The following is a 14,595-nucleotide window of genomic DNA, read 5'->3' on the forward strand; positions in this document are numbered from 1 at the left end:
CCCGGCGTCCACCACCCGCCCCACGCCACACTAACACGCAGGCGCGCTTCTCCCTAACCGAACGTGCGTTCGAATTTTTTTATTCAAAAAGTCTCTCTCGCTACGTGATCCGAGGTGCCTCGGGCATTATCTTCCATTGTGTATCCCCGCTGCCGCCGAGACTTGGCATTGGCCATGCGCGACCATCGTCGAAACCAGCTCTAAATAGCATACGGTTGAAATAAGGAAGTGGATGTTACAATAATCATAATAGATCGTCCGTCGCATTGTAAAGGCGCTCCGAAGGTAAGAAGAGGCGAGGCCAGTCGATTGGACTTTTGAGTTTTGTGTTTTGTAGGGGGTTGTTGCAGACCTATCTAGAGCTTGATATATTGCTCGAGAGAAGTAGTATAACTTTGACCTTGAGAGCGTGTGTCTGAGAGGTGCCGCTGGTTCGGCTACGATATCCAATCGAAAGTGGAAAAAGAGCAGAAGGCTCGGGTAGCGCAGTGGCATACGTAGGCAGATTGGAGGTGTTCTCAACGGTTATATCGATATGCCTCGGTCGCGCCTCGCAATAGTGATTAATTAGCGTCGTATTTGGTTAAAGAATCGTCGAATCGCCGAATCGCCGAATCGCCAAATCGCCAAATCGCCAAATTGCCAAGCGACTAAAGAGAAGGAGAAAGAGCGCTTGCAGCCGGGAAACGGCATGAGCTTGGTTGTTGGATGGTATTATTGAAGAGAGAAGCATACATTGGAACATAAAGGCCAAGAGCAGAGCCTCTTCTTCCCACGATTAGTTGGATTAGTTTCACCTCTGCGTCCCGTACTGCAGAGCAACAACGATATTAGCCTAGGATTCGTATTAACCAGATTTCGTACGTCCACGGTATATTATATTGGCATTACATTTTTATCATAAATTCGTAATTTTTCTTGCTTAGTTAGTAGTCGATTCGACTGCTAGCAACTCCTCGACGACAGCACTTTCCGAATGATGAAATACGATTGTCCGAAGGATCTTCATGTTTGTTTTGAACGAAGTTAGAAGTTCTGCGACTTGTCTCCGCAGAATTTATCTGTCCGTTATTAATGATGATTACATAAATTGTGATGAGTTTTTGCGTAGAAAATGTTTTTTTTTTGTTTTTTTTTGTTTATGTGAATGTGTCGAGATATACGTCGGAGAGACATCACGACAGAGACGAGAGATGCATAGGTGCGACGGCATGATGCATGTCGAACATTGAGAATATAAAAATACAAAAGTTTTGCAATATTTTTCAGAGACTAATTTTGGCTCTATTCCGAAGTATTTATAATGCGTTATTTTAGCAAAATACTTTCTTCGTTATGCTACGTTATGCTTTTACACATTGAGTTTTAATACCAATATCTGTATGGATAAAGTAAGATTCAGCCGATATTAATCGGCATTATAAATTTACAAAAGCAGTATGTAGTTCAAAACTGCAGTGTGTCCCTTTGCGTTCGATGGTATAATATAATATTCAATTTCATTTCACATTCATTTAACGTACATACTGTGATAATGTAATCTTAACGCAACATTTACTGATAATAACTCGGAATAGAGTAAATCATTAATGAAACCAATCTTTTGTAGACTGCATTATTATCAGTGAGATACAACTGTTACACAAGCGTACGCATGCATATTGAAAGTAGAAAAATAATTAGTTTATAAATTGATTAGATAAATGTCGTTGCAGTAATTTACAATTGTCGAAAAGGGCCGCTGAATTCTGTAGTTATAAGAGTATAGCTAAAGTCAGATCGATTAAACTTAAATAAATTTAACTCGATTCATTTTGATTTTACCTTACATATTTAAATAAATTAATATGCAATGAAATGTTTGGTATAACAATTATAATATAGTTGTCGATATTATTGTATAAGTATCGCTTAATAGTAATGAAAAATCATAGCTAATTGTAAGTACTAATTTTGTGTACACAGTAGCAAAATGCCTGAAAGCGGAGCAGTATATCAACCCACTACTGTGGGCTATGCTTACGACACACGAGATGGTGGCAGATTTGGAATAAGGAGTAATTTCTCAAGGCTCATGTCTAGGCACAAATACGAGCTAAAAACTTGTCTTGAGTGGGTGTTAATTTCAGTTGCTGTAGCAACATTTATTATCGGGCATGGAATGTTTCTAGCAAGTTTATTATCGCCAGATCCAAAGCCAATCGTTCAAGAAAAGGAATCGGTTGAGGTAATATTTGATAAATGATTTTTAATAATTATAAATAATATAAACAAATGTTGTATTTTCACAAAAGAAATTCTTGATGCTATGAAGCTTCGAATAAATGATATCTAAGAAACTCTTTCCAACTCAGATATCAATAACTTGTCATAATTCTAGAATATTTCAATCGCTTTGTAAAATAATTTTTAAATAAAAATTGTGAAATGGTTGAATTTAATTTGAAAATATTAATTATTTATGAAGTAGTAAAAATTAAAATAAAACATTGAGAAAGCATTTTTATTAAAAGTTTAACTTTAAATTGCTGTATTATTTACTTTACTTCACCCGACTTTACTATTCTTTGACTTTAATGTCTAAACAATTTCATTCGAGTCATTCTAATTCATTTTGTATTTTAATCGCAGGTTGGAATCCCATATCAATATAGCACCGTTCCATCAAAGGACACAACGACAGAAATTAAAGAACATTCAAGTTATGACATCGATACACTTACGGCAGTTGGTGCTGCGATGATGCTATTTGGTATTCTTCTAGGTGGTATTTGGGCTTGGTTACGTTTCTTCCGACGTGGCAAATCACCTAGAGGTGGAATGATAAGTAACAGTGGTCAGGTATGCGTAAATTCATTATGAATGCTCAAGCTTGATTACTTTTATAAAATTATAATATTAAAAAAGAATGGAATACAAATTTGAAATTATTATGCAAGTAAATTTTTCAATTGCTTCAATGATACAAACTGTGATACAAACTGTGATACAAAAAGCAATATGATTCGAACATATTGATAAATTATGTAAAATTTAAAAAGCAATTGAGCTTGATTCATCCGGATGAAAAGAGAAAAATTTATTATATTTGTAACTGCTTTTCTGTGCTTTTACATTTTTATTTTATCGCTGTTCTTGCAACCAACCCTCCTTCCCATTTTTCTTTCAACTTTATGTTATAATGCGCGTTGCTATTGAATATAAAGATGTTGGGCGGTTTGAATCCATCGACTGACTTGCTGGTGGGTTCCACTTCGCAGTACGGGCCAGTACTAACCGAGCTGCCCAGTCAATTGAAATCGAAGCAAACCAACAATCTCGAAATATCCACTGCAATTCCACTATCGGACCAGGAGGAGGAAACACACACCCTAATGCAAGACTCGCAGCAGACCACGGGGGCGAGTACGATTACTAATCAATTGTCTGGCTGAGTGAGAGCCATATGGACGAACAGGCGTCGCGAGGTCAATTTCTTTTTCCCCTTCTTTTCTTCATTGACCCGTGTAAGCAGATAGTCGAAGATTGGGGATGGGTTCACGAGGTTGGAAAGTTAGCTTAACTACACATTTATTTTAATGTAAGATCTAATGATATTTTGCAACAAATTCTTATTTATATCTATGTTTATGGCAAGATATATTTATTTGAAATATTGTGTTTTTAGTACATACATGCACATATCGTTGCATAAAAATTTTTAATTATTGACATTACAACATAACGGACAGCTTCGGAAGCGCTTTCGTGTATATATTTATATTAGGTATATCGGATTTTCAAATTGATATAAAGCCTTTTCATATTTAATTAATATATCTGTATCGAGTAGAAGAATGTTGTAAACATATCTACCCATCTAGCGAAATCTATTAATAAATGAAAGTAAAAGACAAAATTGATGAAACTAAATAAGGAAAATAATGAAAATAATTAGATTGGATCATTGAATTTCAGTTGTTCGTTTTGATTCAAATCTTTTTACAGTGTAAAATTTATGTTCTTTTCTCTTTTATACTTTGTACAATTATTTTTTACATTTTTATTATTACATATTTTTATATCATATTTTAGTAATAGCAATTAATAAAAATAACATTATATTATATATAATTTTCATTAACATATACAGAAATGAAATTTATAATTATTTAAGTTAAAAAATGGTATAATTATTTGGATTATGTAATATAAGTTATTTAGTTTTATACAATTTGCTGTATTAATTTAAAATAATTGTTCATTGCTTAAAGATTTTTTCATGTAGAGTGGTAAAAAAGGGTATTTTTCAAGATTTTTTTTCTCTTGGAAAGAGACACAAATAAAATTAAAAATTTTGAAATGTATTTTAAGGTACCTTAAAAAAAAATTTTCATTAAATGTATTGGTTTAAAAAACACTGGTTTAAAAAGTATGAAATTTTTTTAAAAATAAAACGAGTTTTTATCCAAATCAATCAAAAGCTGTGTTGGAATATTAAATAATTAATAATTAATAAAATAATTTTAAGCTTTGTGATATAAATTCAACGGTATCATACTCGCGAATTATATTGCTTTCGAAAATTGTAATAAAAGAATTATGACTGCCTCGTTCTCTTCATTTATTTTGAATTTGATTTAAATTAGTGAATTATAGATCTGATGTTGATTATATATATATATATATATTAATGCGGTTAAGCTTATAATTGTTAATGAAATATGAATAAAAATCATGTCTGTCAAAAAGATAATTTAAAGATATCTTGCGTGTGCATGCATACGTGGCCACACGCACGCACACAGGCATATATATATATATATATATATATATACATGCGTATGTAGCTTCTTGCAATTTAATATTTGGTGCACCGTGTTACTGACGGTATAATATTACACTGGAACTTTATCGATCAAATAATTAATAGAAACGTTAATTTTAAATATACAAATAGAATAATGCATTTTGCTAATAATTAATGTCAAATTAATATCACGGATATTAAAATTACACTTAATTCCAGTTAATTTTACAAAAGCATTCATAAAATACAAATACTATAAATATTATGTAATAAATACAAAGGTTTAGGAATTTATTTAATTTGTTCAATTCTAACATGGCTGATTAATAATTAATAAACTTTTGTGACTAAATATTTATTTTTATCTTACAATACATTAATAAATTGTTCAACTTTTCGCAATTACTAATCATTGAATGATGTTATTTTTAAAAAATGTATAATTATTTTTGTAAATACGATCCTTTGATATCTTAAACATTTAAAAACTTAAAACAGCTTAAGCTTAACCACTGATATATTTATTTTTATCGTGCAAATATAATTTTTTTTTCTTCTTTTTATATGCTCAATGTATTCTACATGAACAACTTTTTAAGAAAATGTATTTTTATTAACTGCGTGACTGAATGAATAAAATAAAATTTCTAACAAATTCAATTTTCCAAAAATTAAATTATGATTTAGCTTAACAAGCAATAATTTATTCGATGGGTAGATAGTTTATTTCACATATTATAATCAATTTTCAATACATTAAATGAGACTCAAAAAATAGATTGTTTAGATGGAAATTTAATATTCAAACAATTAGAATTTTACAAAGAGTACTAAAAATCTTGATAATTCTCATTTACTTGGCACTCAAAATGCTTCTTTGTTAGTATTCATAACTTAATTAATCGTTGACATTTATAGACGCGTGTTCATTTGTGTTCAGCATCCAAGAATAAATAAATAAAGAGAGCATCTTATGCTCCTGATTTATATTCTTTTGTTAAGTTGCGCCTCATAAGCAAAACAAGAGGTATATAGATTCAATATTGTTAAACTCTAGTTTCCAAGCAAGTCTGAATTTCTGGGAAGAGGTGTTAATTTTATGGTAGTGCTTGTTAGATCTTTTTCAAGATACATTTAATTTCTTCAGGCATCTTATGCGTGACATTAATTCAACGACACCTTCCCCAGATCATGTTTTGAAATTCCTGCGTTTGTCAGAATTTTGTGCCTTGGCTAGGTAATTGCCTTCCTGATCCTTGGCCCATCCTCTCGATAGTTGGCACTCTTGCTCATACATGTATTTGGCAAAACGTTAAACATCTTATCTCTTAATGGGACTCAATGCCGCTAGGGACATATCGATGTAATTTCGATTTCATTATATCTTGGTGTGAAGTGATTCATCCCTCGAAATAAAGTCAAACATGCCATTGGTAGATGTCATTACCTCCGTATAAAGAAAGAAAGAAAGAAAGAAAGAAAGAAAGAAAGAAAGAAAGAATGATCTTCGACAAAAAGGCCTAGCTTATGTAAATATTTTTTTTTTAATTGAAAGGCCTAAACAAAATTATGAATTTTAGAACTTGTATATTGGCGAAGCACTTTATACTATAATCAAATTGATGTGCAAAAATAATTTTGTGATACGAGGATTTTGAATTTTCGCTTGCATTTAAAACGAAAATTAAGCAATATTTTACTCTTAAATTACCAATATGCAATTTGAATTTAATAATACGAAGACATTTAATTAAGCACAAGCATAATAATATCCATAAGCTGATCGATGCTTAATGAAAAGTTGGAGTGTTATTATTATAATAATCTAATTAATTAGTCTTTAAAAAGGTAGAAATAATATTGTATTGACATTTGTCATTTTAAAAGACTGTCTAATACAATACGAGGGGAGGGGAGGAGGGGGGGGGGCATGTAAAAAGTTTGCAAAAATACAATTGTAGATCGTATGACCGTAGTTGCATTTATAGTTGTAGAATTTTCTAAACTATCTATACTATAATAAGGTATTTGAGATTAGGATTATGAAGAGCCTAATAGACTTAAAATTCTTCATAGACTATAAAAATGTGAAAGTTTCTTGCAAGCTACGTACTAATTGGCAGTCATCTATGCACAGATTTCAAATTTAACGCAACATAATGTCAAAGAATATAAGTCGAATAATACTGATTATTAATATAATTATTGTCATGTCACTTTAATATTTTATATTATTCTTCTGAAAATGAAAATAACTGCAATACCTTCTTCATTCGTAAAATTAAGTTTCTTTTTCTGAATTAATGGAGATTTCATTGAGAAACGAATAGAACGTGAACAAAATTAATTTATACATTTATAAATTAATATTTATTTCATAGTATTCGTTAAATTATACAAAAAAAAATTTTTTTAAACCTACTGCATATATATATATATATATATATATATTTTTTTTTTTTTTTTTTTTTTTTTTTTTTTTATATACAGTCTAAACAAATTTTTTGGTAAAACTATTTTCAAATAAATAATGTAACTCCTACTTAAAACATAGAAAGTGTTGTAAAAAGCAAATAACCCATCCCTGATTCAATTGTTAATATCATCTTAAAGAAGAAAAATAAAGCTAACTTAATACAATACGAAGAAATAATTTTGAATGTATGTACATTAAAACGAAAAAATAAATAAATAAATAAAAAAAATAAAAGATCAATAATTACTCCAAAAACTAAAATTTATTTTAAAAATAAATATTACGATTTTGTGTTGACGTAAAATTTAAAATAGCATTTCTTGAAAGATTTTCTTTAAAATTTGGACTCACTATTTATATAAATCATTGAAGTAATTATTGAAGACTTTGTAAGTATAACAATTGTATATAGATAATATTATTAAATGACTAATTCATGACTTATTATTATACATTATTTCTTAGTTATGCGCTCAGGCAAGATGAATGAAAAAAAAAAAAAAAAATCCTGTAATGCTCTACGCTGTGCATTTGAAATAAAACAAATTTTATGATTTTACATTTGATTTTTATTAAATCTATGCGCGTATGTAATTAGCATATATATTATTCAGAGAGTCTCTTAATATCATCTATGCTTATTTTACAACATATTTACAATTATATACATATAAAGATCTCAAATATCTTAAAAAGCGATCGATTAAATTATGAGCGCAATTTTTTCAATCTCCATCTAAAGACTAATTGTAGAAAATATATTTTTTAGACCATGATGAATAGTATTATATAATAAAGTAAGAAAGGACGAAAGCATTGAAATGTTGCAAAAAAAAAAAAAAAAAAAACAATTTTATTAACGTACTTAGGAGATAATTTTGTTTTTTCAAATTTTCTTTTTCGTTTTGATCTTATATTACCATACTAAGTCCAAAATAGTACTACGATTATTTTAAACATTACTATTATATATATATATAAAAAAAAAAAAAAAAAAAAAAAAAAAAAAAAAAAAAACACCTGTCTGTCATTTATAAGTAATAAAGTGCATTTGTTAAGTAGAAATTATAGTCTACCGGCACAAGCTACTTGCAAAATTGTGGATATAAGATTATTTAAATTTTATGAAAATATTCATACAAGTAAAATCTACGTAAGGAATATTTTGAGCTAAGCAAAGACAATCAGGAAAATTTGATATTCTAACAATGAATGCTAAAATAACAATAAATACATCATATGCCATGTATTTGAAAGAACAATTGTATTTGCTCATAAATTTGCTCCTAAATTAGACAATTTATTAACAAATTTATTGTAAAATTGATAGCAGCAATCAAAATATGTCTTACAAAAATGAAATTTTCAACGAATTAAATGTAAACACAAAGTCAAGCATTGATATTTTAATTCATTAGAATTAACGAATGATAAAAATAAAAGCTTTGAACATTTATTTATATTAAACATAATTGAAATATGACGAATTAAAGAAAAATGTAAAATGTAAAATGTAACACCACAATGTAATAATGTTATAAAAAAATACTCGCGAAAAATTATTCTTATTCAATGTTTATTTAAAGTAAATGTAAAATAAAAAAATAAAAAAAAAAAAAAAAATTTCATCGTCCTGGAAAAATATGTGATAATAATAGAGAATAATAATTTGTTTAAAAAATTCAGCTCATTCAATAATATTGTTGAGAGTTTGAGAGTATTTAATAAAATTAATTGACATTATCAAATAAGGAAGAAAAACGTTATTATAATTGGTTTTTGTTTTTGTTTTTCAATATCTTTCTTTTTAATATAGAAATGTTATTTTATCGAAGCACTTAACCGATGATTTATCTTAAAGATTATTTATAAATAATATAATATCAACTTTTACTAGTATTTTTATACCCTTATGAAAATACATGTCTGAATTTTTTTAATAAATACTCTTTTTCTTTTCAAGCCCAGTTTTTCGTACTCATTTATAATAATAAATAATAACGTTATTACGCAAGAAAATGATAAAACGAAATTACGTTTATATATCTTAAAAATGCTTTTTAATCCGTCTTGGAATTTGTGTATTTCGTACATAAGCTAATTGTTTTATATTCCAGCTATTGCAAGGCCGTACGTACAACTGTATAATTTGTTCACTCCGTCCATTATTGTAAAATAGCCGATTAAATTGCACACCTTCTAAGAATATTATATCTTGTCGGCAAAGTTGTTCATATATATTTTACATTTATTGGTTTTATGTACTTTTATTATGTCAAGAAAAACAAAAACAAACGAAACAAAAAAATTAAGGAAAAGAATTAAAACGACTGAAACGTAATGTAATGCTTTATTTATTGTCCTGATGAATATGATTTTAATTTAATGAAGATATAATAATGCTTATAAACTTTAATTCAACTTTAATTTCAATATCACGTAATTACTGCTATATTCGTGTATTTATTAGTACTTGGTAAGAAATAAAATATTATGAAATTTATTTTTAACAAATACAAATCTATTCTATACAAATAACTTGCATAATGATTAAGTGATTCTTGAAAAAAAATATACGAAAAATTGAAGATATAATAATTGCTATCGAATTGTTTTAAAAATTACATTGACACTTAATCGAAGGAAACTCTATAATAAAATAATTGTATTATAAATGTATTGAAAGTAAATTTTATTTCAGTAAATTCATATCAGGATAATTGTTTGAGAACATGGAAAATCAAATTTTGAAAATACTGGCTTTCGTAATTGGAAAATTCGAAGTACAAGTAACCAATTTTTAATAAGCATTACTATTATCTCACGGGATAAAAAAAAAAATATTGCTTCCTAAATCCTTGACGAATCTTCTTTTATTATTATTGTTGTTATTGTTGTTGTTGTTGTTGTTGTTGTTATTATTATTAAGATTTATTTTTAATGATTTTTGCTTTAACTTTATTATTTTAAGACTTAAGATAGATAGGCTTATTGATAGTAATAAAAACTTATTTTAACTAAATATTATGAGACAATTGTATATATTAAGAGTATAAATGATTATTGCGAGTATAAAATGGTATAAAGCTATTTCACAATGTAACTATAAATTGTCATTATTAATTCTCCAAGAATGGTAAAGATATTGTTTTTATGAATTAAACACAAAAGTATCTTAATTTTTGTTCCCTAAAAAAAAAAATACATGATTAATTGTAATCGTCCATTTATTATTTTATTAAACCTAGGATTTAAGTATTAAAGTATATCACTGATATAATGAATACGTCGAGCGAGTGATCTCGTTATAAAAATGTATTTATCACGACGCACGAGGAGAAAATGATTTTAAAACTTTGTTTTTAACATTTTAAATGCTGTCTTATATTCTGTTTCAGTAAAAATGAGTATTTTACTATTTTCAATACTCGTTTTAAATGGCTGTGTTTTATATTTTACAGCCTTTTCTTATTAAAAATCCCGATTATTGTTCAAGCAACGTTTTCTGATGCTATTAAATGCACGAGGAGTAATCGAAGAAGAAATCACTCGATCGCTATTTTTATAACTTTCTTCGTTCCGCTAATGCTGACATCATGATTTATTGCACATCTATTGTTGGTAAGCTATTAATGAAATCTATCTCGTCGGTCGATTAATATACTTTATGATTTTATATATTAAAAACCATTTTTTTTTTGTTTTTTTTTTTTGTTTTTTTTTTGTTTTTTTTTTTGTTTTTTTTGTTTTTGTTTTTTTAATAGCAAAATAGGGTAATTTAAAGTAGACTTCTTCGTGTCGCGAAATTCTTCAAAATAATTAGCTGTCGAGTTCAACATCTTTTAAAGAATGATAAATATAGAGATTGTTGGGTCAATTACCTTTTCAGCTTACTAATGTCTAAGATTACTAAATGACTATTAAAATTATAATTTTATTCACTATATTTTTACATTTATGCAGGGATATAATTGTGATAACAAAATTGCATGACGTAACCTATTACTTCAATGCCTAACGGAGACTTCGATTTTCTCACTACTTACTCAACTCAATATGAGAATCTTTAATTTATCGATGAAATTGTAATGCATAAAATAAAAAATTTTCATTAAATCAAATGTATAAAGGTGATTATGAAGAAAAAATCGTTCTTCTTTTGAATATACAAAGCACATTCTTAAGTGACGTGTACTTGATATGATTAGACAAAAGCATTTACGTGCTTAATATGCAATATGAATAAATGAAAAGTAAATTAATTTTGTTCATATCAAACAATATAAATTGTAGAGATTTTTGCTTTATGAGCCAAATACCATTGGATATGGTTTGACGGCATTTCTCCTTGAGTTTATTTTTTTAGAAATAATTTATTAATGCGATTAACTCACTCTCCTAAGAGAATGATTTTGTTATTCTTTCAATTACATTACATGTACGCTCACTAAGAAATTAAATAAAAAAAAAGAAAAACTTTTCAGATCATTAGTTTTAATTCATTGTTTTCAATAATGTTTCCTTTAACTAATTTTGGTAGAATTTCGTTTCATCACCATTTCAAAACCCATGAAAAAAAAAAAAAAAAAAAAATACACCGAGCGACACACCGTAGTGAACTTGCCACACTCCACATTTCAATGACTTTTTCATTTTACTGATTCTCAATTTTTTTATGGATCCATGTATTGCGGTAGTTGTTCCCATTATCTTATAACAATTAACATGAAAATTATGCCTTCGTGGTTTTAAACAACGTTTCATCTTTCAAATCGACTATTCATGTTTCTACATTATAATATTTTACGTTTCTTTACAAATTCGTAATGAACTTAATATAAGTATAATCAACCATAACAGTATTACGATTAGTATAAATAAATAAATACATTATTAATGTTTTTTCGAATATTTACAAATCTTGTTAATTTTAATAAGTACATCGGTACATAGAGGATATTGTATATGGTAAATGTGTATCACATAATTGCAAAAATATTCTATCAATATGTGTTCAATAATTATATTACCTGTAATTAAACAATAATAATAGTATGTGCATGTATACTAAATCACAGACGTATGTATTAACTTCGATAAACTGTCGATTGATTAAACATTTTTAATTTATCATTTTTATAGGCATCATGTGAATGAATGTATACATAAATATTTCTTTAATACGATATTTTTCAATATTTTTAAATACTTGAAATATCTTACATGTAAATATATATATGTTGAATCGTTTGAATTATTAATTTACATATATTAAAATGATTTTTTTTTTTTTTTTTTTTTTTTTTTTTTAAATTAAATATTGATTAAAAAATATTTTCAAAAGTGCTCTAAAAAGTAATATTACGTTCTTGTAAGGTAAAAGAGGACATTGTTAAATATATCTCGAATTACCTTTTAAATATGGAAATGTTGCTGAAATTTGCAATATAAAGGCTAAATATTTATATAAAAAAAAAATAAATAAATAATATTTTAACGTGCATTTATGAACAAATTTTTAAACGTAAAAATGTCACTTTTATTTTATTTAAAGTATGCGTATATAAGAAGGTATTTCGCATTATAAATATTGGTATGCATTAATTTTAATTGAAAAAAAAAAAAATTAATGTTTTTACATTGAATTTTAATGCTCATATACAGTATTATATTAAGTATTAATGATTAATTAACTATTATAATTAAAGCAAAGCAAAGTAAAATTAAATACAATATTGAATAAAATATTTAACAATAGTACTGTATTATTCTTTAAATATTTATGTCATTGTGCTATATTTAAAAATCTCATATTTCTAAAACATTAATTGTATATTCATTCCGTAAAATGTTTAACTAGATGCAATTTAGAAAATATTTACTAAAATATGTTAATATTTGTATTAAAAATTAAGACGAATTTTGAATTTTATTAAACCTTGAATTTATATGAAAAATACCTTTATTTTAATTTCAAGAATAATAATTGATTTAAAAGTATTTGCCATTCATGTCCAACTTTCCAGTCAAAACCTTTCACAATTGGTTAAAAAAAATATTTTGTTTAAAATTATATTTTATAATTGATTGTGAAAAATGTTGTATTTAATTCACTTGTTTTTTACTTGCATTTAATCGTTCCAATTATTAATTTTTTTTTTTTTTTTTTTTTTTTTTAAAAATAAAAGCTTCTTTGCATCTATGAAGTGTTCAAAAAAAAAAAACAAAAAAAAAAATTAGTAAGACGGTATTTTAGGTGTTTAGTCACGGTAATTTAGCAATAAATATTGAATATGTACACATCAACTTTTGCCCTCATTATAATAACATTCCGATGTATTGCAAAGTCCAACATATTACGGGATACCTAAATAAAGACATAGCGACCATAAATTTTTCAAAATTAATGGTAAACTATTAAGATCGATTTTTAAATAGCATTGAAAAAAGTTTGATCACGAAACGTAACTTTTATAGTTGATTATATAGTTAATTAAGATTTTAATAACAATAATTCTTCGTAAGGTTGTAAATGTAGTTGAATTGTGCGCTTAAAGCTTTTTTATATTTTGTGAAAACTGCATTTTGTCGGGATATCTCGTAGGCCTCGATTGCATTTTTAAATATACTACGTAACGTATAATTGCACTTATCATGATTTTACATTGATAAATGTATTACAAATATTATATTAAACATTTACATAAAATAGATTCGTTTGCTTAATTAACTTATAAACTTAATATATCAAATAGTCGTATATTTTTGAAGTTCATGTAGGTAAAGAAAAACGAATTAATAGGAAATGGATAACTTCGATGCTCGAAACTCTTATTACAAAGAGATACTTTATATTAATGTATGATAAAGCGAATTTATTTTTGATTTATTAACATCGAGTCATTATATGATTAATAATAATTATATTCAAGCAAATGTTTTCAGTTGGTTACCATTTGAAAAAAGTCCGTAGAAGATTTTCAAATCAATAACATATTTCGATAATATTTTACATAGAAAATTACCACCACGTTATATGCAATTATTACGACATAGCAAGACAATATATTATAAATAAATAAATTGTCGTTATTGTTGTTTGAGACAATATACTACTTCCGTACCATTGCTTTAATTATAATTTTCAAATTTCAAAATTTTCAAAAATCTATCGCTACACCGAGTACAAAGCAATAATGTACTGACAATTGTAATTTGTTTCTATTTTTCCTTCTATTATTTACCCATACGTGTCTAATAAAATCAAAGGGCGCGTGTTAATAAATTGGCGGACCATTAACTTATCCATTAACGAGGAGATTCGACCCTT

The 14,595-nt window shown here is 26.8% G+C and overlaps 1 protein-coding gene across 6 annotated transcripts; it reads left to right on the plus strand.

Annotated features, from left to right (window-relative positions):
* The first annotated feature begins 104 nt into the window (after nucleotides 1-104).
* On the plus strand, nucleotides 105-3,924 carry LOC105362473 (uncharacterized). Of its 6 annotated transcripts, none has more exons than XM_011499927.1 (4): nucleotides 105-285; nucleotides 1,966-2,227; nucleotides 2,632-2,841; nucleotides 3,261-3,924. In XM_011499927.1, exons 2-4 carry the CDS (start codon nucleotides 1,973-1,975, stop codon nucleotides 3,432-3,434), a joined length of 639 nt encoding a protein of 212 aa, XP_011498229.1. In that variant the 5' UTR covers nucleotides 105-285; nucleotides 1,966-1,972; the 3' UTR covers nucleotides 3,435-3,924. The 6 variants fall into 6 exon arrangements, with proteins under 6 accessions (XP_011498229.1, XP_011498224.1, XP_011498226.1 ...); XM_011499922.1 differs by having other exon boundaries at nucleotides 106-285; nucleotides 3,207-3,924; XM_011499924.1 differs by lacking the exon at nucleotides 105-285 and adding an exon at nucleotides 636-871 and having other exon boundaries at nucleotides 3,207-3,924.
* Nucleotides 3,925-14,595: the final 10,671 nt, after the last annotated feature.

Source organism: Ceratosolen solmsi, unplaced genomic scaffold (genome assembly GCF_000503995.2).
Source record: "Ceratosolen solmsi marchali unplaced genomic scaffold, CerSol_1.0 scaffold41, whole genome shotgun sequence".
Lineage (NCBI taxonomy): Eukaryota > Metazoa > Arthropoda > Insecta > Hymenoptera > Agaonidae > Ceratosolen > Ceratosolen solmsi.